Raw genomic sequence first — 24056 nt, 5'->3', positions numbered from 1 at the left:
TCTTTCACACTGTCTTAGGTGTTGGCATCCCCAAGCATGTCACTTAACTGCGTAATTCAATGCTTCAGTCTTACCTTAGTAGGGATAAATTCACTCTACCTTTTAATTTTTTTTTTTAATTTTTTAATCTACCTTAGAAGGACTTTGCTAACTGATTTCTGAAAGAGCAAAGCAGAAGTTCATGAAGAGAACTTGATCAAGATTTCACCCAATCTTCAACACTCCTTAAAATGCCTGCCCATTTTCTTTCTGTTCTGTCTAAAGTGTTCATGTTCCAAGCACACGGGGCTCTTGGGGACCTCCATAAGACACTGTTTGAAACATAGGGAAGTCTTTCAGTTGCTCTGGCTGCTGGCAATTATATTTGTGGTGACTACTTCTCTGAAGACCCAGACTGAGCCATGCAAGGAAGTATAAAACAAAACAGAACATTTCAGACATGATTTTATCATTTGATTAGAAACTAGCAACTTATTTCTGGATTTTGTACCGCTTTTCAAGACATTTCCTGTGACTAAAACAAGAAAAAACTATATATATACAAATTAGTATTATATACTATATATATAATACATATATGCTGTATACACATTCAGTCACTAATACGTATATATGTATGTATTCATGAGTATATATACATATTAGTGAAAGAATAGTAAAACAATGAAGTTGACTATTAGACAAGTTTATAAGCTAGATTTCCTTAAAATAATATTTGCCGAGTATGGTAGATTATAGTTATGGCCCCAATTTTTCATGCCTCCCTCTACCCATATTCTTCCTTGTTTACTTTGGGCTTGGCCACTTTACTTGCTTCAGCTAATGACTTGACCCAAGCAAAGACTTGGAAAAAGACTTGCTGTCCACTTTTTCTCTTGGACCCTGGCAACCACCATCAGAATATGCCTAGGCTGGAGCGATGTGACAGCCAAGTAAAAGAGAACTTGGTTGTCTGGGCCAAGGCCAACCCGCCATTGATCACAGACAAATGAGTGGGCCTAGCCAAGATCAGTTAAGCCTATCCCAGATCAGCAGAGCTATTAAGCCATCCCATAAACTCATGAGAAATAATAAATGGTGGTTGTTTTTAGCCACTAACACTGTACTTCTTAGGTGCTTCAGGAATTCATCTGCTTGAGGGGTTACTTCTTAAGAATCTCCATGGGCTGCTTTTAGGAGCATGTTGAGGTGTCAGTGCAGATTCCAATTATTTGATTCAGGATAAACTGCTTGCCACCTGACCCTTCCCTAGAAAGATCAAAAATGTCTTAGGGGTATTACAATAGTGTTAGGAGATAGAGGGCGGTAGCTTTGTCAAGGCCTACCAAATGAATGTTCTTATTTACTACAGATAAGTGACCCAGAGGGTGTTTTAACTGGCTGAGTGGCAAGTGTGGATAAACTATTGAGTGTTAGTGAGATGACTGATGCTAGGTAGATGACTGCCCTTGGCTTTCTGGAGATATGGAATCACACTGACTAAATAATAATGACAATAATAATGACTAACGATTATTCAGCACTTACTCCAGATATTGTCCTATGTGCTTTATGTGCCTTATGTCATTTAATTCTTATCATAACTCTATGAACTGGCTACTAGGTACTATCATCTCCATTTTACAAATGAACGAGCTGAGGCTCAGAGACATTCTCCATGGCCAAATTGCTCTTAAGTCACAGAGCCAGGATTCAAACTCAAGCACCTGACTCCAAAGCCCACATTCTTGACCTCTCTACTATATAATCAAAATACATATTTTTTAGGGGGAAAAAAGGCATTTAGTTTAACTCCTTTATTTGGCAGATGGACAATTAAGAACAGAGTCTTTGGTATAGAGATTCTTTGACTAATATGGATTGAAGGAACTCTCCCCACTCTTGGTCCAAATCACCAAAAGCTGAACAAAACCCAAACTGTTTCTGTGAGGCTTCATCTAGATGAGTTTCCACGTATAGGTATGCCTTTTGTGTACTGCAAAATGGTGCCCAGGAAGGGGCTGAAGCATGCACCACTCACCTCATCAAGCCCTGTGCCCAGGCATAGGGCTTCATCTTCTGAGAGGAAGAGACACTTTTGAAAATAATTCTTTTGCACACAGAGGGGGCTGGGGTTTTTTTTGTTTGTTTGTTTTTGTTTTTGTTTTTCATTTCTACAAAAGTACCATATGTGCTAGGAAATCCCTGCTAAAACATTTGCCCAATAAAGTTGTGCCCAGTAAAACACAGCTAAAGACCATCCCATTTTTTCACACTTGGAAAAACAAGAGGAGAAAGCGTGACTAGTTGGTGCTCAATAAATACTTGTTGAATGAATTTTAAATGAACAAAGATGCACTCATTATACACAGACACATAGGGATCAAAGTGCATGGGACATGCAAATTCATAACTGAAGACCGAAGCCATGGCATCAAGCCATTCATGAGAAATGATTGATATAATCTAACTTTGCACATTCTATAAAAATTTAAAAAAAAACAGTATATGCACTTATTTCCTGAGACGTCATAAGCGAGGCTTTCATGAAATTCACACTCAAAGAAAGTTTAGAGCCATATTTATTCATCTGAATTTATTCCCCAGCAACCCTTCTCTTCTAGAACGAAAGAAACCAATCACTCTTGCCAGGCTAGGTGGCTTGCATTACAAATTTTAATGTTTCCCCAGAAACTGAAGCAAGCTGGTTCCCTCCTCCATTCTCACATCCTCCCTAACCGTGGCCCACACCTTTGCTGACTGCAGCATCTGAACTGAGTACCCGTGAAGGCCACTCTTTTTCTCTCTGCCTCTAATAAGCCGGTCTAACAATTGTGGTGAGTAATTTCCTTACCACTTCTGTTGTGAACAAATGCTAATAATGCTGCACGATACAGATGGAGCACGGCTACTGAAAAAGAAACTACATAAATTATTTTTTAAAGTTATCATCAAAAGAAATGCTTTTCTGCAGGAAATTCGTTTTAACTGCTCAAGGCACTTGCCTAGGTTTCTGCTCCAGTGACCACTTCTTTGTTGATTAACAAATGCTTCTGTTTCACGAATGGAAACAGTTTGTCTTATCTAGGGAACAACTGCTGGCTTTTTTCCGTGGATGTAACTGTCAGGAAGTCACCATCCCTCTAGAACCTGAGTAATCTGTTTTCGTGATGCTAGGTAAACAGACTGTGGGTGGTCTCCTCCCATTTTGGTGTCCACTAAGTCTCATTCTTCTGTTTGCAAGAATCAGGGTCGAGCTAGTGATTGGTTTCCTGCTATATCCAATTGTATTTCTTGTATTGGGTTGGCCAAAAAGTTCATTTGTAAAAACCCAAACGAACTTTTTGGCCAACCCAATACAGGCCAATAATCAGTTAATGAATTCATTCATTCATTCATTTAATCAATCAACCAATCATTCATATGTTCAGGAGACAAATATTTATTAAGTGCCTTTCTGTGCCAGGCGCTGTGCTGGACCATGAAAAGACAGCAGTGCGCAAGACAGTCACATGGGTTCTTTACACTCCACTGTGGCAGAAGGCAGTTATCAGAGGTTCTCCTGCCTAAAAAGGGGAAAAAATGACCACGAATTTAAGCCAATATTATCAAGATGAATTCTAATGCAAAGCTTAATAAAGGAATCCCACTAGCATATTAATGGCTAAAGTTCTTATTCCATAATTCCAATTAATTTTCTTCTGGTAGATGAATTCATATATAATTAATATTGTTGTAACTTCTGTATCTTAATAGTGTCTTACACTAATGTAGGTTTTACTAACCTTTCCCGAATTCATATAAGTCCAGATTACTTTTACTGAAGCATCAGTCATAAGACGATGATAGTACTTGCTCATGGCTTTAGTTACTATCAAGATCTCAAAGCCAAAAACCATTTCATGAGCAAAGACTATATGTCTAACCTGTGCTAATCATCTTAGAATTATGACACAGGTCACCAGCAGTAAAGGTGCTACAGAAATTATGGAAAGAAAACTCAGTGCAACTGTAAAACAAACCTCAAATGCACATTTGTCTGATCATATTTAGTGTCATTTTCACACATAAAGACCAGCATGCTTTCATTTCCTCAATCATGTGTATAATTAAGGTTTGCTTTGTATCTTCGTAGAGCAGTGATCTGATAGCATCTAGGAGAATACCAAATACACACAGCCTCAATAAATGTTTTCTGATGATGTAATGCTTCCTATTTATTGTTTTAAATGGCAAGCCATTTTATCTTTCAGACTGGAACATTCTTATGGTAATTGCTGAATAATGAATTTAAGAATCCTCAATTTAGAGATTAAAAAAAATTCCTTGAAAGCAGTTTTGTCACCTTGCCTCCTAATTTTCAGAACACTATTTAATCTACCAGTGACTAAGCTGTAGGAAAAATCTTACTGTGGTATTATGTAAAGGAAAATGTGGGTGGAGGGAATGAGGTCTGGTTTGTATCCATCGCATGATTTGGCCAGTCAGAGACAGAGGAAAAAGGAAATCTCTGCTCTCTCCAGGTAGGGATATGAGCTTGCTTAGAATTCCACTTTTGGGGAAGTCCACTATCAAGGTGATGTAAATTCTCAAGTAGCAAATTGACTCAGCATGTTCCTAAGCCACAGACCTCTTAGGTGACGTGTGCTAAATTCACGTCATTTGCCTATTTGCTCTCACTAGGTGACAGGGAAACCGTGTATTTTCCCCACCTCATGCTCACACAAAGTAGACGTATACTGAGTTCTCCTGTTGGTTTTGTTCCTATTCACTTTTCTAACAATCAAGACATTCTGCCCCTGATCATAGCTATTAATTTTAATTCTCTTCACCTTTCCTCCATGATGTTCCAGTGAACTTACAGTAAAAAATTGTAGATGATCTTCCATTGCCTAAATGCTTTTCCTATTTCTTGAGTAGTCAGGAAAATTGTTTTACACATTATAAATCTGTTTAGAAACCAACCGGAATCATCAAAGCTCTAACTGCAATATTCCCCAATGCTTACACTTCTATTTAGCAAATAAATTTAATATCCGAGGTGGTAGCCACCACCATGACATTTTAAAAGTATGACCCACAAGACAGTTTTTTTGACCCCTGGAAAAAAGCAGGGAACTAACATTTAATGGGTCCCTGCTATGTGCAAAGACAGTTTTGATGGACTTACTTAAGTTATAACCTTTAAAGGCAAAAAAACCTTCTCATCATCTTTTTCATTAATAGATAATTTTTACTGTGAATAATGAAGTTAGAGAGGGCAGAGTTTATAGAAAATATACAGAAATGTAAGACTTAGTCTTCTTTTTTCCAACAAGTTATGCATAATTTCATATTATGGCTGTGATATATTGCCACCCTCATCATGGTTCCCATATCAAACCTTGTATTCTCAGCACTAACAGGCATCATCCTAGGCCATCTTATACCTAGTCAGTAGCAATCTTGATGTTTAGCACTAGCCATCACATCACCTCTTATAAGTGCCCCTTTGGACAAGTTTCTCAAACTCTCTGTGCCTCAGTTTTCTCATCTGTAAAATGTATAACAATAGCAGTTACCTCATAAATGTGAGGGTAGGTGGCTAATTGGACTTTATTAACCTTAAGTTGCCATTGATTTTAAAAGGCAGCCTGGCTTCCAAGACATAAATATACAAATGTGTTGTCCAAGAATTGATTTAATACATTAATAACTAAAAGATAGAATAGGGACAAAAATCATCAGAATAATGCTTGGCACATAGTATGCACCCAATAAATGTTAACTGTAATATCTATTAGCAACCAATTAACCACAGTGCAAAAGTGGGCTTTCCATGCCCTCTGTGGACCATGGCATGGCTTCCTTATCCAAGGAAGAACATCTGGGCACAGGTAGGCGATACCACCACCCTGGGCTCTACAAATAGGGAACACCATCAGTCACTTTAAAACTGTTTGCTTTTTTTCCTAGTGGGTAAACCTTTTTTCAAACTAAATCTTACACAGGACCCAATGTGTAAAACAAATAAAAGAGGATTTTCTCTGATTGAAGCAGGGGTGGAGAGGCACAAAGCCCTGCCCACTTTCCCTCTCCTTCACCTGCAGGGAAGCCCCCCCAAGGAGTCCTTTCAGAGCAGTAATATCACTTCCTTGTCATAGCTGAGATAATGAGTCCCTAAAACTCCTATGGATGTTTGTTAATCACACCAAACCCTGTCAAATTTCACCTTATTGAAATGTCACTTTATTTGTGGCATTTCACTGAATGCCACCTTAGTGGCATTACTTAGTGCCCAACACATGCACTGCACAGAACATATTTTCAATGTACTTTTCTCATCTTCCTCCACTTGGGTCTTCAAACTCCTTCCAATCTGTCACATGTGACGGAGACCATCCTTCCATCTCAACCAAGTCACCTCATGACCCTCCCCAGATGTAGTTTAATGCTCTCAGAGGACAGAGCGTGAAGGATGTCACACTTTTGTTCCACATAAAGCTTTCTGCTATCAAGGACTTTTAATTCTAATGTCTTTTTCTTGAATCCCTCTTTGAGCTCTGTCTCAGGAAGCCTCCACCCAATAATAAGTGAAATTTAATGAACTATTATTGTGTGTTAGTTATGAGTTTATGAGAAATGTACATGGTGTGAGGATTTGAACAAAAAACAAACTAGGATGAAAGAAAACAAAGCCAGGGAGAGAGAAGAAAAGAGGAGGAGAAATTGGGAGTGAAAGAGCAACACAAGAGAAAAGGGGAAGAGAGAGATCCAGAGAGAAAGCCAGGAGGAGATCAAAGGAGGGAGAGGTGGACACTCAGAACTTTTCTAGGTATTGTGGTTCATTTGTGTTGTGGGCTGCTGGGGTCATTGTTCTCCATAATTACTGAGGACCTTCTCTAGACACCTTAATCCTTACATTTCTAAGGTCTCCATCCTAAACATTGACCTGTATCACTAATTATTAGAGAAATGCAAATCAAAACTACAATAAGGTATCACCTCACACCAGTCAGAATGGCCATCATCAAAAAATCTACAAACAATGCTGAAGAGGATGTGGAGAAAAGGGATCCCTCCTACACTGTTGGTGGGAATGTAAACTGGTACAACCATTATGGAGAACAGTATGGAGGTTCCTTAAAAAACTAAAAATAGAGCTACCATATGATCCAGCAATCCCACTCCTGGGCATATATCCAGAGAAAACCATAATTCAAAAAGATACATGCACCCCAATGTTCATTGCAGCACTATTTACAATAGCGAGGACATGGGCGCAACCTAAATGTCCATCAGCAGAGGAATGGATAAAGAAGATGTGGTACATATATACAATGGAATATTACTCAGCCATAAAAAGAATGACATAATGCCATTTGTAGTGACATGGATGGACCTAGAGATTGTCATACTGAGTGAAGTAAGTCAGACAGAGAAAGACAAATATCATATGATATCACTTATATGTTGAATCTAAAAAAATGGTACAAATGAACTTATTTACAAAACAGAAATAGTCACAGATGTAGAAAACAAACTTATCGTTACCAGGGGGGGAAAGGGGGGAGGGATAAATTGGGAAATTGGGATTGACATATACACACTACTACATATAAAATAGATAACTAATAAGAACCTACTGTATAGCACAGGGGACTCTACTCAATACTCCATAATGACCTATATGAGGAAAGAATCTAAAAAAGAGTGGATACAAGTATATGTATAACTGATTCACTTTGCTGTACACAACATGTGAAACTAACACAACATTGTAAATCAACTATACTCCAATAAAAAGTAAAAATAAATAAATAAAAATAAATGTTGACCTGAACACTAATCCCATTAAAAATTATTCTCTGAACATAGTAGCAAGGATCAAAGCTGTCATTCTGAGGCCTGGATGAAAATCAAGTCAAGGGCCAGAGTCCCGCATCCCTGTCATGCCCTTAAAGCTTCCAGGTGATACATATACAGATGGCAGAAGTAACAGACAACTTTTGTTAAATACACTGACGTGACCTGTGATGACTTAACTGTGGATATACCGAAACACTGAGGCATCCATCTCTTAATTTCATGAAGATTTAATTTTAGTTGACTCTCTTTGTAAGCACGTTTCTTTTGTCTTCCTCTGTACTGATTGCCCCCTCAGTGTCTATTTTAAAGTTGTGGAAGCTAACTGGAGCAGAAGATGAGTGTTCTGATGTTTTCATTACCGTGAGAAGGCTTGAAGAACATGGCAAATGAACAATAATTGATTAAATACATGTAAATAACTTAATCACATTTTGGTCATTAAGTTGTCAAGATAGCGGATTTCCTGATTGATTTTGTCTATGCTAGTCATGATCCAAATGATTGCAAGGGTTTATTCACTTCTTTATCTCTTCCTGTATGGATATAAAATGCCAGAAAATTATTACACTTAGTGTAATAAAAAGTCAAATCTTACACTTGACCAGGTTGGGTAAAATAAAAGACAGGCAATTGGATATTCCAACCCAGATCGGAAGCTGATTATTTAATTCACTCTGACAAGGCATACATTTACATTCTGGATACCACCAAGAATAATTCTGCAAAAGGACTCCTCACCTCACTCCAAATCCACATGTCAGAAGCATCACCATTGCAGTTTAATCCCATTATGGGGTCTCATGAACTGCAGAGGTTATTCTGTTATAACCCAATGGTATTGGCACCAGTGGCAGTTTCCTTATGTGGAGAGAAGTAGTCAAGCTCTGCAAACAGTTGTCCTCCAATCACTTCAACTTTGTTGTGCCTTGATTTCCTCATCTGTAAGGAGGGATAATCATAGTACCTCATCTCATGTTGGTGCTTTAAATGAGATAATGTCTGTAAAGCACTTAACTATATAAGTGTCTGCTCTAATAATTATTAGTATCTTTTTGACTGGTCCAAGGTCTTTTCCCAGAGATACCCCACCCCCTTTATTAGTGACAGAAGTGGCCCTCAGGTGTAACTATTTTTCAGTTTAAAGACTGATTTCAGGGCAACCTTTGAGTCCATTGAGCAAATCTCAAAGACTGTGTTTTCCTGTTGACCACTTTGCTAATCAGTCAATTTTGATTATAGAGCTACCGTGTACATTGTACATGGAGAATCCATACTTGAAGACTCTAAGTAAAATAAAACACTCAGCACTAAAAGCGTAGCAAACACAATCGACAATTGATGGCTCGGATGCCATGTTAGGATTCTGCAGTGCTTTGTCCCCTTGGGTGTGGTATAAGATTAGACTTATATAATAATTATATATCATATCCAACTTTGTTCTAAAACGATGGTATTCAGGTGCCATGAATCCAGTGATGTGTGGGCCACTGTTTATAAACTAAATCATTTTCAACCATACATGTATTATTCATACTTTCAAAAAAGAATGTTACTCGTCTTGTGATGAATTCAATGCAAATTCATTTAAAAGTACTCCTAAATTCATAGTGACTCCTTGGCATTAGGATTTCTCAAGCAAGAGGAAGACTAAACCAATTTCTACCATTTATTATTATGGAAGGAGAGACATTTTTGATATCCAGTAGGAGCTTATGTCATAAAACATAAGATTCTCAGATCCAGTAACATAAAAACAAAATCTCTGTATGGCAAAAGACACCACAGAGAAAATAATTTAAACATGTTTAACATATCTTTAAGAGAAAAAGAGCCTTTACAGGTAAGAAACAACCCAATAGATGGGCAAAGAATATGAACAAGGCTTTTACAGAAGAAAACAAAAAACCACTGATAATAGAGATATGAAATATGCCAAACTTAATTATTGATCAAAGAAAGGCAAATCAATGATAGGATACTAATTTTTTTTTTGCCTTAGCATAATGGCAAACATCTAAAATATTCACAATATAAAGTGTTTATGAGGGACGTCCCTGCAGGCATAGTGGATAAGACTCCACGCTCCCAATGCAGGGGGCCTGGGTTTGATCCCTGGTCAGGGAACTAGATCCCACATGCATGCCGCAACTGAGAGTTCACATGCCACAACTAAGGAGCTGGCGAGCTGCAACTAAGGAGCCCACCTGCTGCAACTAAGACCCAATGCAACCAATTAATTAATTAATTAATTTTAAAAAATAAAAAATAAATAAAGTCTTTATAAAAAATGTGTTTGTGAGAATGGAGTGGGAAAGGAGACTCTTTTGCTGGTGGGACTATAAACTGGTATGACATGTCGGAGGGCAATTTGGCAGTTTCTATCAATTTTTTAAAAGGATATCATCTTTCCACTCAGGATGTGAAATGTGGGATATGTACCTAAAAGAAATACAGTTCACATATGCTAAAGACATAGATGTTTAAGGATGTTCACTGCAGCACTGTTTGTAGGAGATAAAAATTGGAAACACTCTAAATGTCTACCAGCAGGGTTATAAATAGATAAATCATAACACAGCCATGCAATGGAATATCAATCTACCTATTTAAATGAGATAGTCCTGTGTGAGTACTGTATGGACTGCTGTCTCTGACATATTGTTGAGTGAAAAAGGAAAGTTGTAGAATATGTATGGTAAGATTAAATTTTTAAGTAAAAAAGCACATTTTTTCTATGTCTATATCTTTATGTTTCTTTTTCTATACTTCTTTATGTCCATTTATAATTCTACTTCCTTCAATATGTATATATCTATATCTATGCCTCTCTGTTGTTCTAAGTACATAGGAAAAGAGTCTATAACGATACTTTGTAAACTCTCAAGAGTGCCCCCAGCAAGTGAAAATTAGGGAAGAAAAGAGAGCAATTTAAAATTTTGCTTTTTACTTTACACAATTATATGTTCTTCGAATTCTTTGTTTTATGACACACAGGTATTACTTTTGTAAATACAACGATGAAAAGCAGTGATTTTCCAAAAAATGATCCTCATCCCTAGAAACAGAAATAACTGTCCAGAATGAGGGTGGCATTCAACTTGCAGACCCCTCTCTCTGAGATCCTGACGCCGCCCCTTGGAGAACGTGGGGAGGAGGTTCCTATGAACGAGGAACTCAGCAGACAGCTTAGGAAGAGGACACAGCAAAGGCCAATGGTGTACTTCTTTATTTTCATGACCATGCGTTGGGAGCTGCAAGGTCAAGACAGAAGATGTTTATAGCAGCCCCTCACCCTAGGGAAGGAAACAGGTGCAGGCCTTGAGTCCAGTGGAACTTGTCACATCTCGTGCTGTGGGGTCAGGATGGAACTTGGGTGGACAGTTTGGATCTTCTGGTTCTTTTTCTCCATCCTTTATGCCTGATGGTCGCGGAATGATGGACATCTGATCTCTAGCCTCATTGATGGGTGTCATAGTTGTCGAGAGACAAGCCACCTGTTTGAATACCTTTGGCATGTCAGAGTGGCACATTATAATAACATCAATCACTCTAAACACCGAAGACCTCTCTTTGCAGAGTTTGCCAGGCAGGACATCTAATTCTACCCATGAGTGGCCAAAGCAAGTGAAAGCAGAAAGGGAGTATTTGACACCCAGTGGTCACGAGGAAGAGCTGTATAGACAGGGCAGAAGAGCTGGGTGCAAAGAGTAACCAGCACTGTTTAGACCTGGCACACCTTTCCCCAGGACCTAGCAGCATTCATTTTCAGACTTCAACCCCTCCTTCCCTTTATTCCTCTCACCCTCAGCCTGCTCGCCCTGCTGGAAGCCTTCCTTCTGTGCCCTGGCCTCCTTCCTACACTGACCAGGGGGTCTACAAGCACAGTCCATTCGAGAAATTCTTGAAATATGTCCACGAATCCCCTCGGGCGGGTGACTAAAGTTTCATGCTTTCATGGTGATGACCTGGGTTATCTTCGTGGAAAGAAGGCATCTAGCAGAACCCAACACCTCGCTCCAAGGTACCAAGTAAACAGGGAAGCTAAGTAAAAGCAGGATGCTTACTACACAAGTGTGACTTCAGCCAGACTGCTGTCCCTTCACTTCTCCTGTACAGGAAGTCTGGAGCTGTCACTCCTGTGCACAGTGCTGTGGACGTGCTGAAGGAGCGTGGATCGCACTGCCCTTCACAGAAGTCTCTGGAGCCTAGAAAACAAAAAGAGCAGCTGCCTGATATTTCCTTTGAGAAGAGGATGAAATTTAAGGTTTTCTTCTTCCCACAAACATAAACACAAAATTTTGCAAATAATTTCAGGAGGCTCATGGAGGCCAAGATGAGCTCCCCTGTGCTAATGGGCAGGGGCCAGGGGAGGAGCGGCACCACCAGGGTTTTTAAAATCTGAGCTCAGCTAGGCCATGTGTAAAAATAAGAAAGAAAGAGTCTGTTTTTCATTCTTTCTGCCTTCCTCCCTTGTCCCCCTTTTCTCTCCCTTCTTAGGAATAAAGCCTTTATCCTAGTCTTGCTCTTTACCTGGATGTAACTAGATGCTGTTGAGACTTAACTGTGACGCTTCCAGACAAAACACAGTCAGTTCCAGTATACTGTGACATACACTTTTCTAAAAATCAACTACACTATATAAAATAGCACAATAACAACCACAGAGCTTATGGGGGAAATGGGATTAGGGGCACAACACTAAAACTTTGTCAGTGACACATTAAAAAGATGACAGGAACTTAACAAAAAAGCCAGCAGTCTTACACATCTTAAATGGTTAAGAAACACATACATACTACAATAAGTATGGCATTTTACCTAGAAAAAAACCTGAAGTTTGTTCGTGGAGGTTACAGCTACCAGCTATTGAGAAATGGCAACAGAGCGTTCCCAGGATGGAACGCCAGATGTGAACAGGTGGGGTTCATCACACACGCAGTAAACTGAGGTGGCTGGTGGGTGTCTGAGGTGTGTGTACATTCTGTACATTCCTATATGGCTCGGTTCGGTTAGATGCAGGATTCTGCATTCACCTAGTATTTCTTGCAGACAAAATCGCATATAAGAAAACACAAAATTCTTGTTATACTCAAATTGTGCCCTGGTATATTAGTCAGAGTGAAATAAATTCTCATTTTCCGGGCTTCCCTGGTGGCGCAGTGGTTGAGAATCTGCCTGCTAATGCAGGGGACACGGGTTCGAGCCCTGGTCTGGGAAGATCCCACATGCCACGGAGCGGCTGGGCCCGTGAGCCACAACTACTGAGCCTGCGCGTCTGGAGCCTGTGCCCCGCAACGGGAGGGGCCGCGATAGTGAAAGGCCCGCGCACCGCGATGAAGAGCGGTCCCCGCACCGCGATGAAGAGTGGCCCCCGCTTGCCGCAACTAGAGAAAGCCCTCGCACGAACCGAAGACCCAACACAGCCAAAAATAAATAAATAAATAAATAAAGTAGCTATACAATTAAAAAAAAAAAAAAAAGCACATATTTATTAAAAAAAAAAAAATTCTCATTTTCCTTACAAGTGTTAACAGCAGGACTGACTGAATCTAAATAATAAAAAAGAAGATAATTTAAGGAATAAAAATACATTAACACCTCAATGAAATGATGCTGCAAAGGTAGCAATAAGTTAGTATTTCTAAGCAGAATACATAACTCAAGTAAATCTGAGCCTCTTTACTCCCACCCTAAGTTCCGTCTCAACACAGTGATAAATTCAAGTGCAATGCAAATTGGGCTCCATAACTTTGAAACACACTGTCACTCCTGAGCAAGCCTTCTCAGTGCCAGGAAGAAGCTCTTGTAACACACCCAGACTTTCAGGAAAGTCCTCATCATACATTCTTCTCCCTAATATCCCATACCCCATGGTAGCTACACTAATCTTACTTCCCTCTCTTCTTCATGATTCCTTGTCCCCTCTACCTGCACCCCCCAAAGCCCAACAAACCAAATTCCAGCCTTTACTAGTTCTCTCCTAATCACCCTTTCCTCTCTTTCCCACCCTTCTTCCAAGAGTAAAAATTCCATACCTAGGTGTGTAATGTTCCTATAGCTATTGTAACAAATTACCACAAAATCAGTGGCTTAAAACAACACAAATTCATTATTATACAGTTCTGGATTTCAGAAGTCCAAAATGAGCTTAATGGGGCTAAAATTGAGGTGTTAGCTGCATTCTTTCTGGAGGCTCTAGGGAAGAACCTGTTCCCCATCTTTCCCAGCTTCTAGAGGCTACCTATATTCTTTGGCTTCTAGCCCCATATCACTCAGACCTCGGCTTCTGGCATCACATCTTCTTTGACTCTGACACTCCTGCCTTCCTCTTATAAGGACACTTGTGATTATATTGGGCCACACGGATAATACAGGAGAATCTGGATTATCTCAGGATCCTTAATTTAATCACATCTGTAAAGTCCCTTTTGTTACCTGTGATGGTAACATAGTCACAGGTTCCAGGGATGAGGGTGTGTACATCTTTGGGGTGCCATTATTCAGCCTACTATACCAGCAGTGATATTCAAAATGCTTAACAACTGAAATGCCACTTAAAGCAGGGGATCTGACTCAGAAAGTTCTTGGGTCCTAAGGCTAGAGTGGGACCTTGGAGATCCTGGTGTGCTGGTTGATGGATTGCAGAGGGCTGGGAGGTCTCAGGGAGCAACTGGGGTGTCTAGGGTGGTGGTGAGGCACTCCAGAGTCGGGATGAGTGATTCTCTCTAAGGAGCACCAAAGCCTTTTGACCTTTTTATGACCAGTACAGGAACACCCTTGTATTTTGGCTGACCTGCCCATGTTCTTCCTTCCATGGATCAGTTAGAGTATCCAGGCTTCTATAAATTTTCCTCTCTACGCTCATCCACGGTCAGCACACAAATCTTCTGGGATTTTATTGTGTGCTGTACTTGGCCCTTTTACCTGGAATGTCTATTTAAGCCTCATCACACCTTATGATTAGATTCTATACTTACCTTCTTTTTGCAATAACATATCCAGGGTCATATGTACAACTAATTGTTACGGCCTGGATTTGAATTCAAGCACTTTGCTTTAGAAACTGAGCTCTTAAACACTGTGGTTGGTGTCTTCAAGGAGACTCACATCTCTCTAGCAGATAAAGAAAGCATGCACAAAGGTAATGCAGGCAATGTTGAGGTGCCAAGTGGCAACCCCAAGTCCATATGTATTTCCTGGGTTTACACATGAACCCTCCCCTATGGAATTTAATGATTATAGGGAGGACTTCTTGATCTTTGGTAGGAATTTTTATCTACTCTTTAAGACCAAACCTGGATACTCTTGATACCTTTATTTTATGGTAAAAAGATTACAAACAACCTTCAAAGCAAATCAAGTCCAAAGTCCAATTTATCTTAGCCACATAACATTTTAGAAAAAAGTATGGCTGTAAGCTTGTGATGAAACAGATGAAGAAATAAATGGATAAATAAAATCTATAGTCAAGAGTTTTATTTGTAAGACCTAGTTGACTATGCTACAATACTACTTCTATGTTTCTGGAATATCGTATTCAGCTTTCTCAAATGAGTGAAGAGTAGCAGGGAGAGGAGAAGCAGCAGAGAGGAGGATGATAAAACCACTTCTGGACTTTGAGTTTTTTATTAACCTCTATCTGTCACAGTTAGAAATGTGCCGTCCATACCCAGAGAAAATAATAAGTAACACTACCCGAAGAGAAAAAGAGTCACTTATGGGTATTTCTGGATTTTGCTGTTTGAAATAAAATTGTGGTTTAGAGAGGAATGAGTATTAGCACTTTTCATTCATTTAATTGATGCATTATATAGAAGAGATAGACATTACAGAGTTTCTTTTTTTTCTTTCTTTTGAATGAAGGTAGAGTGAGATCTTGATTGGAGGATAAGATAATATGTATAAATCAGATTGTTAAGTAAAATGTTAGACGCTGAGATTAATGTTACTTAAAGATGCTTTGGAGAAGAGTTGGAGCACATTCTACTTTAAACCATTTAACCTGATTAAGAACCTAAAATATTCTTGCTAATTTGGAAAATACCCCTGATATTTAAAATTTCCTAAAAGGTAGCTCTCCTCCTACCTTTATGATGGAATACTGGACGATTTCAGTCAAAAAGCCTAGTTACTACCATAAGAAAAAGTCCTGCAAGAAAGCACATGTTGCCACTTTACTCATTATTGAAGTGCCTTTATGACTGTCAGGGAGAACAGGTAAGATGCCAGGGAGGCGCAGAAGGAGACATCAAAGTGTTTTGTTTACTTCTTTGAAGTCTTGTAGTACCTATTATTTACTGTGCACATTTCTTGATTCATGCTGAAAATTGGAATTCACCCATTTCTCTCTTTTTCCTGTCTAAGATGCAGATGGGGCACATTTCGTTGACTCCATCAATCCCTGCCCCCGCGCATTAGCACATGCACACGTATACCTAGCCAGTGGAAAAGAAAAAAGAGTTACTCACATTCATCCATTTTACAAAGATTTCCAGGCTGCAAAGGGAGGGCTTTATCTCTCCCTGAAGGATGAATAAATAGATAGCTTTACTGACAGCCTGTTCACAAACTGAAGTGAAAACTGAGACCAAGGTCTTGCTCTACTAGCACTTATGAGATCCAGACCTGGCAACATGGAGAGAATAGTCATCTGCCTGATGGTCCTCTTCTCAGGGACAGTGGCCCATAAATCAAGCTTCCAAGGGCAAGATCGCCTCTTGATTAGACTGCGCCAACTTATAGATATTGTTGATCAGCTGAAAAACTATGTGAATGACTTGGTAAGGCCATATTTGTCACAACAAAATTTAAATAATATTCTTCAATTACTATAAAAGGAGCTTTTTGACTTATATAAATAACTCAGAACTAATTTTCTTTTGCTCTAGGACCCTGAATTTCTGCCAGCTCCAGAAGATGTAAAGGTAAGACCAGTTGAATTTATTTGTGAAAATAAATTTGATATGTTTTTAAATCCAATTAAGAGAGGCATTAACATGATTATTTAGAAATATACTTAATTTCAATGAATTTCGGGGTTTAATAATTGGTAAAATAGTTATTTCTATTTTGCTCAAATATTCATTGGTTCACCAACAAGCCAACCAATAAAATACTACATACCTTATAAGATGTATTTTTATCTCTAAATATCTCTAAGAGTATTCTCAAGTAGTATTGTTGAGATAGAATAACAAAACTAGAAAATAAATCCATACTATGATCATTTTCTGAACAATGTCCAACTAATTACATTTTAAGAATCCTTGTGCATGAAAGTTCTTGAGCCCTCTTTGTAAACCTATGTACGAAATATAGACACATACCACAGAAGCAGAATTCAACTTTTAATAACTAGAAAGGAAGAAAGAAAGAGAAAAAAAGAAAGAAAGGGAGGAAGGAAGAAAGGGAGACAAAGAGAGAAAGGAAGGAATAAAAAAAGAAGGAAAGAAAGAAAGAAAGAATACATTATAGCACAGCATGGAAGAATGGTAGTGTGGAAATCAAGGCCACCCTTTAGAATATAATTCCCATGTACCTTGGCCTCTGTGAGTCTTGTCTTTGGCCTTCGGTGAGGTTTTTTGAAAGGACACTTTTCAACAACTCATCCCGTTCTCTTGTTCTCTTAAGCCATTTAAATCCATTAGGTCCCAGGAAGAAGAGGCCTAGCATACAGTTCAAGTGTGCTATGTGCTGATCTTTTCCTTGGTAACTTCGATCTAGTCTTCAGGTTTGGTACCCTGAGGATATAAACACAATTGGGGGAAATGTTTTCATTGTCACAGACCTTTAACTGCATAAATTAGAATAACTATAAAAGTGTTACCAGTAATTAGGACACTACAAAGGGGAGATTTATGAAGATACATTGCAAAGAAAACAATTATCGTAAATGACTATGTGTAGAAGTTTAGAAAGTGAATGAGTCACAACTATTGCTTTTCTCTAAAATTCACTCTCTAGCTCTGAACCTAACCACTCTCATTTACTAGGTCCTTTTCTAATACGCAATACCTAAAATGAAAGTAGCACATTCAGCTCATTGGAAAGACTTTTCCAACAAGTAAGACTATTTCTTAATGCCCTAATTATCAAAACATATCTTTGTTAGCATCTCATGCCCTTTGTCTAACTGCTGTGGTCAGAGTCCTTTGGGGAGATTCTTAGCTACAGTCTCTAACTTGCAAAATAAGATATCCTGCTTTCTAACTTGAGTTGATCCAGTGGGTACTTCCTTTATATCCTTTGTTAAAGAGAGATCTTTTTTACCGTATAATGACAGGATTTTGTCTCAGTGACACTGCATCTATCTGATAATCTGATCAAGCAATGCTGGCCATGATACAAGTGAATAATGGTATTACTAAGATCTTTAAGCTATGCTGTCAGGCAGACCCAGGAGGGAAGAAAATAGTTCAAGGCCACAGTAGCATTGTATCAAGTTTTTCAGGGCTAGCATCAAAGCAGAGTCTATAAAGAGTTAAAAAGATTAACAAGTTTAATGAAAATAAATTCATTTAAATGTTACATATAAATGTTGATATATAGTGATCATCTAAGGTTGCTAATTGGCCTCACCAGGCATCTTTCTTTCTCTTTCTAATCATATAATCAGCGGTCCTCATCTGGTGGTGTTTTTGCCCTCTGAGAACATTTGGCATTGTCTGGAAAAATTTCTGGTTGGCACAATTGTGTGTGTGGGGTTTCTATTGGCATCTAGTAGGTAGAGGCCAGGGATGCTACTAAACATTCTAGAATGCACAGGACAGTCCTGACAACTAAGAATTATCCATCCCAAAATGTCAACAGTGCCACTGTTGAGGAACCCTGATATAAACCTAGTTTGTATGCAGGACAAAGGTAATTTTACCCAGTTAGCAAGACTTCCTAGTGTGAATGGCCAGGGCTTTCTTTGCAAAAAAAAAAAAAAGAAAGAAAGAAAGAAAAGTAAGTAGGTCAAAAATAAATTGTAAGGAAGCAAATATTTTCAAATACTCAATTGCAAATCAACAAAGCCAAGTGCACCTCCTTGCAAAAGCAGCACTTGACTAGCTAAAAAGAAGAGTGGTTTGTTACTCTTGCTTTTGATTTCCTTACTGCTGCCTTGATTCTGCAAAACTAGTGTAGGACAGATAACTCCTCATGTTTCCAGGTGTTAAAGGATAAGGGAAACAAAGCCTTGCCCTCTGAGTCTGCAAGGCACAGCAAAGGAAAACAGTGGTTCTGCTCCCAGATGGCAGCTCTGCACATGAACTTGGCGTCACCCCGAGTGACAGGGCACCTGAAGCTGCCTGAATCGAAGTTAATCTCTTTACTCCTCTTCTCAACACATCCTTAAGGCAGTTTAGCAGAACAGCTCCTTTGCTTCTTTTCCTTATTGAGGCTGCCTTTACTGTGCATCTGAAGCCAAATCCAGCAGTTATTTGTCCTGGACCACAGATTGCCAGGGATAGCTCTGCTGCTTGCAGAAAGCACAAAGCAAAATTCCAATGTCTATTGACACAGGTGAACAAGGAAGGGCAGGAGAGAAAGCACAGCCCCATCAATACAGGCACTGGTGTCCAGATGCCATTCAGAGGTTTTCAGAAAGGCTTTCTGAGGTGCAAAATCTTTGCTTGCTTGTCTTGACCACTCTTGGTGATACCTGTCTCAAGGGAGTTCATTTGGTAGGCCCCTATACTTCTTTGGAACCTAATTCTCTTTCAACATCCACATGTAAATGTTAACTCAGCAAAATGGGTCTCTGTGAGAAATGCGGGTTTCTCAGATCATCACGGATGAAACAGTTAGTGTTTTCAGTTTCAGCTGGAAAATTTACCTCTTTAAATATGAATATTATTTTTTTCCAGTAAGTTAAGCCGGTTGTGGTCAAAAAGAAGAGAAAAGAAAAAACTTCAACAAACATGAACATGTGGTTTTCAAGGAAAAAAAAGTGCTATAATTAACATTTATATATAGTTTCTATTAAATAAGCATTTTGGCAAACATAGGTAAAGGACACTATCTTGCCCTTATGAGAGGCAAGCTGCTCTGATATAAGGAAACCAGATAAGCTGGTTCTCGGCTTGTGGCCATGTATGCAAAGCAAATCTGATGGGGTTGTGTCTTAAAGATGCATGTTATTAATCAACATTCATAATGGGTAAGCATACAGGTTGGAAAATGCAAAGCAGGCCAGATGCTATTTTCAGCTGATTGTCCATGGGAAGACTCAGGTAATATTGTTGTAGGAACTGAGAAAAATTGAGGCTTCTGTATACATGGCAGTAACTTCCATATACACCGGTGAAATGAAGATATAGCAACTTTAGGGCGGTGGATAGCATCATATGCAGACATTTGCTGAAAGAAAAAAGTAACCTGGATACGAGTTCTTAGATCAGCATTAAAATGTTTTCAGCAAGTCAGTATAAATTTTGTTCTTCCAATAAATTCCATCTCATTTTCAGTTCAACTTCTAACATGTTGACTTATTCACTAGTCACTGGTTATTTGATTAAAGCGAGAGTCAAGTTTTTGATCCTTGATCTGCCCACTTCACTATGCTCTGAGACATTACTCTTCTTTTCTAAGGGACAGTCTTCCTGCCCATTGCGGGAGAAGCATGTCTCAAATTCTGTTCCTTGACTGCTTGATTCAGGCAGATCCCACCCTAATGGACTCGAGAGTGTGAATAGGATTTTAGAAAAGTCACGCATGGTCTGCAGCAGGTGTACTGAATCTTAGGCGTGGAATGTGCCATCAGAGGTAGGCACCCACTTCCTTTCCCCAAAGGAGGGGCTTTAACTCACTTACTTCACTTGTCCACTCCACAAATATTTGTTGAGCACTCACTAGCAACAAGACACTATGCCAGGCATTGTACAGGATAAGGTGCTGCTCAAGACATGTATGTCATTGTTAGATACTCCTGTGTACGTTGCAGAGAGAAACAAAAGACAAATGAAAGGATTCTTAATCCGACTACAGCATAACTCACCCAAAGCTGCCACCAGTCACAATGTCTCTTAGAGCCTCATAATTCATGAAGTGTGTTCTAAAACCAAACTAACTCTCCCTTATGAAATACCAAGTCCTACCCAACACCCAGACCTCAAAATGACATTAGGAATAAAGAACTGTGGCAAAGCAAAGCTTCCTCTTCTTGTCTGTGAGACAGGGAAATGTCCTCTCTCCCCTAACATGGGGAAATTTTGTATCACAAGAGTCTGCTCTTTAGCCCAAAGATTAGGTAGGACATGAAATCATTCCTCATTTGTCTGCTAAAATGAATGTGACCCAAGACACTGCAGTAGAAGTAGGAAAAGAGGATTGGGAAGGTTATTTTTACTTTCTGAATAACTTTCATTAACATCTATACAAATTATTTCTCTTTCAGAGACACTGTGAGCGGTCGGCTTTTTCATGTTTTCAGAAGGTCCAACTAAAGTCAGCAAATACCGGAGACAATGAAAAGATAATCAATGTATTAACTAAACAGCTGAAGAGGAAACTACCTCCTACAAATTCAGGGAAAAGACAGAAACATGAACTGGTAAGACTGTCATTTGTCATCTATCTTATTTGTACTTATTAACTATATCTATTACATCACACACACACACACACACGCGCACACAAACACACGCAGCCAGAGCCTCCAGTGCCTTCCTTCCAGTTACATGTTATACCTTACCATATAGAGTGTGTTTTGAGAAGCAAAGTCACCTCTTCTTAGTCCATAGACTTGAAAGTGCCCAGAAACCCAATTAGAATTTGCTAACAGCCCCTGGTAGCTGGAATAATTAATATAGCTTTCAAAGGTGAGGAAGTCATTAGGCAGAGAATCCAATTGTGACTTAAGAGTTAAAAAATATTCTGCTCTCATTATATGATCACATATAACTTGTATCCTTATTAACAGGAGCTAGATCCTAGTTTTCCTGAAAGAAAAGAGGTAGCCTACAAGACACCAGGATAAATCCCAAACTTTGCCTTCCTCTTTTAAAGAATATTATTACTGTCCTGTACAATTGCAGAGTCAGTACTACATTTAAATGGGTAGACCCCACTATTTGGCTGGGGAATTTCAATAATCCCTAGTCTTGTGGGCCCTGAGACCCTCTTGTATATTTCCTCTTATGCCAACTCATGAGCAATGCAGATAATCCCATGAGTAATTCAGGCATTAATCAAAACCAGTGGATAAACACATAAGATAAATTACTAGAAATTTTTCTATCAGTTCTCTCTACTCTAAGGAATTTCACGTGTGATTCAAATGAAATCTTAATTACAATATCAAAATGATTTTTATTTCCTTTGATTGCTTGACCAGGTTGCAATGTGAAAAGTATCCCTCTAAAACTTTCCTCAAAGAAGAAAAGAGTTGAGCATGTCTTTGAAACCCAATATCAAAGACCATAAAATGGTAATATTGGCACTGAACATAGAATTATCCAGTTAAGCACCTTCATTTGATAGATGGGAAAGTGAGACCAAGGATATTAAGTGACTTGTCCCAAGCTCCACAAATATTAAGTGCCAGAATGAGAATTAGAACTTATATCTCTTATCTTTCAGTCAAATGTCTCTCACCACAACATCAAACCGGCATTAGAGATGCTAAACAGCAAGCAATGGCCTGGTGTTTGGTATCTCAACAGGAATAAGGGTAAAGAACATATACCAAGGATTTTTTTAAAAAAGAAATATAAGTGGGTAATACGCATGTGAAGAATTGTTTAATCTCTTCATAATCAAATAAATGCAAGTTAAGATAGGAAATCCTATTTTTTTCAATTAAAATTTTTAACAATGCACAATAATGGTAAGAATGTTCTGTGCGAATAGCGGTAAAACAGTTTTATAATGTATATCAAAAGCCTAAATTTTTTTATCCCTTTAATTTAGTAATTCTACTTTTAGTAATTTATCAAATAAAATAAAGATGTACATGAAAAATTACTCAGAGATGTCCATTGCAGTACTGTATAAAATAGCGAAAAGTCAGAAGCAATCTACATGTCCAAAAATAGTAATACTTCAATCCTATGTAGGAATACAAAACAAACATTATGGGATATATTTTTGAAGAATATTTAATATGTAGGAAATGCTTGTGTTATGTTGTGTTAAAACAAAGGCAAATTAATAGCCACTGTAAATAACACAAATGCAAAGAAAAAAATTACTGGGAGGATACATATCAAAACACTGCAGTGGTTATATCTAATGATGGGATTACAAGTGATTTTTCTCATTGTTATTTTCTGAACAATTTTATGTGCTTCTCAAATTTTTTCAGTGACCATGATTTATGTCTCTAATTGGAAAACATAAAATTTGAATGAACATTTTATTAAATAGGAAAAAAGTTTTAAAGAAGATTATTACTCTTTCATTGATTTCTAGACATGTCCTTCATGTGATTCTTATGAGAAAAAACAACCCAAAGAATTCCTAGAAAGACTAAAGTCACTCATCCAAAAGGTATATAACTTAAATTATATTTGACTTTCATCTTTATCCAGATTGCTTCTTATGTTGAGGTTGCTCATGGTATTCTATTTCCACAGATGATTCATCAGCATCTCTCCTAGAACACACGGAATATGAAGGTTCCTAAAGATCTCACTTGAAGCTGGACACTATATTTCATACTCTAACACAGTAGTGAAACTCAGTTCTTGGTATTCCAAATGGAGAAGTACAATATATTAGTGATGGGGGAAAAAACTCAGATAAGTGTTCAAGGTCAGGATTATTCCTCCAAAATCACTATGCAATACTTCAGTTTGATCCACAGGCTCTGTGTTTGGTCAGCTCGAAAAAACTTTCTACTCAATTCGAGTCTGATTTCCTGTGTTATAGATTTCTATGATCTCTAAAGTTTTTACTTTATCTTACTGCCAACTATGCCATTTCTTGGAGAAGCTTAAAAATTTTAACCAAAAATACAGTTCGGGAATTTATTGATCTTATATTAACCTTGATCTTGATTATGACAAGAATGAGGTTTCTGATGATCATAACTTAAAAGGTTATATATCTTCACTCAATCTGAAAAATATAGAAGCATAGGGTGAAAATCAAAGTTGAAGTGTTTATTCTTTTAAGGAAATGAAAACTGTTTAAAATCTATATCTGAAGAGGTTTTATTTTATCTCTTATAAATACGTGATTTATTTATGTACCAGGGGGATAGCTTTACCAGATGGCTCCCAAAAGTCTGACTTCCTTATTAGAAT

At 38.4% G+C, this 24056-nt stretch overlaps 1 protein-coding gene across 1 annotated transcript; it reads left to right on the top strand.

Moving 5' to 3' along the window:
• The first annotated feature begins 16439 nt into the window (after positions 1-16439).
• IL21 (interleukin 21) lies at positions 16440-23408 on the top strand. The gene is made up of 5 exons (XM_007172394.2): positions 16440-16607; positions 16716-16751; positions 21206-21361; positions 23221-23298; positions 23385-23408. The coding sequence occupies exons 1-5, from the start codon at positions 16440-16442 to the stop codon at positions 23406-23408; spliced, it is 462 nt and encodes a 153-aa protein (XP_007172456.2).
• The last annotated feature ends 648 nt before the right edge of the window (positions 23409-24056 follow it).

This window comes from Balaenoptera acutorostrata, chromosome 5 (genome assembly GCF_949987535.1).
Source record: "Balaenoptera acutorostrata chromosome 5, mBalAcu1.1, whole genome shotgun sequence".
NCBI classification, from domain to species: domain Eukaryota; kingdom Metazoa; phylum Chordata; class Mammalia; order Artiodactyla; family Balaenopteridae; genus Balaenoptera; species Balaenoptera acutorostrata.
Note: the sequence above shows the minus strand (reverse complement) of the source record. Positions and strands in the feature narration are given on the sequence as shown.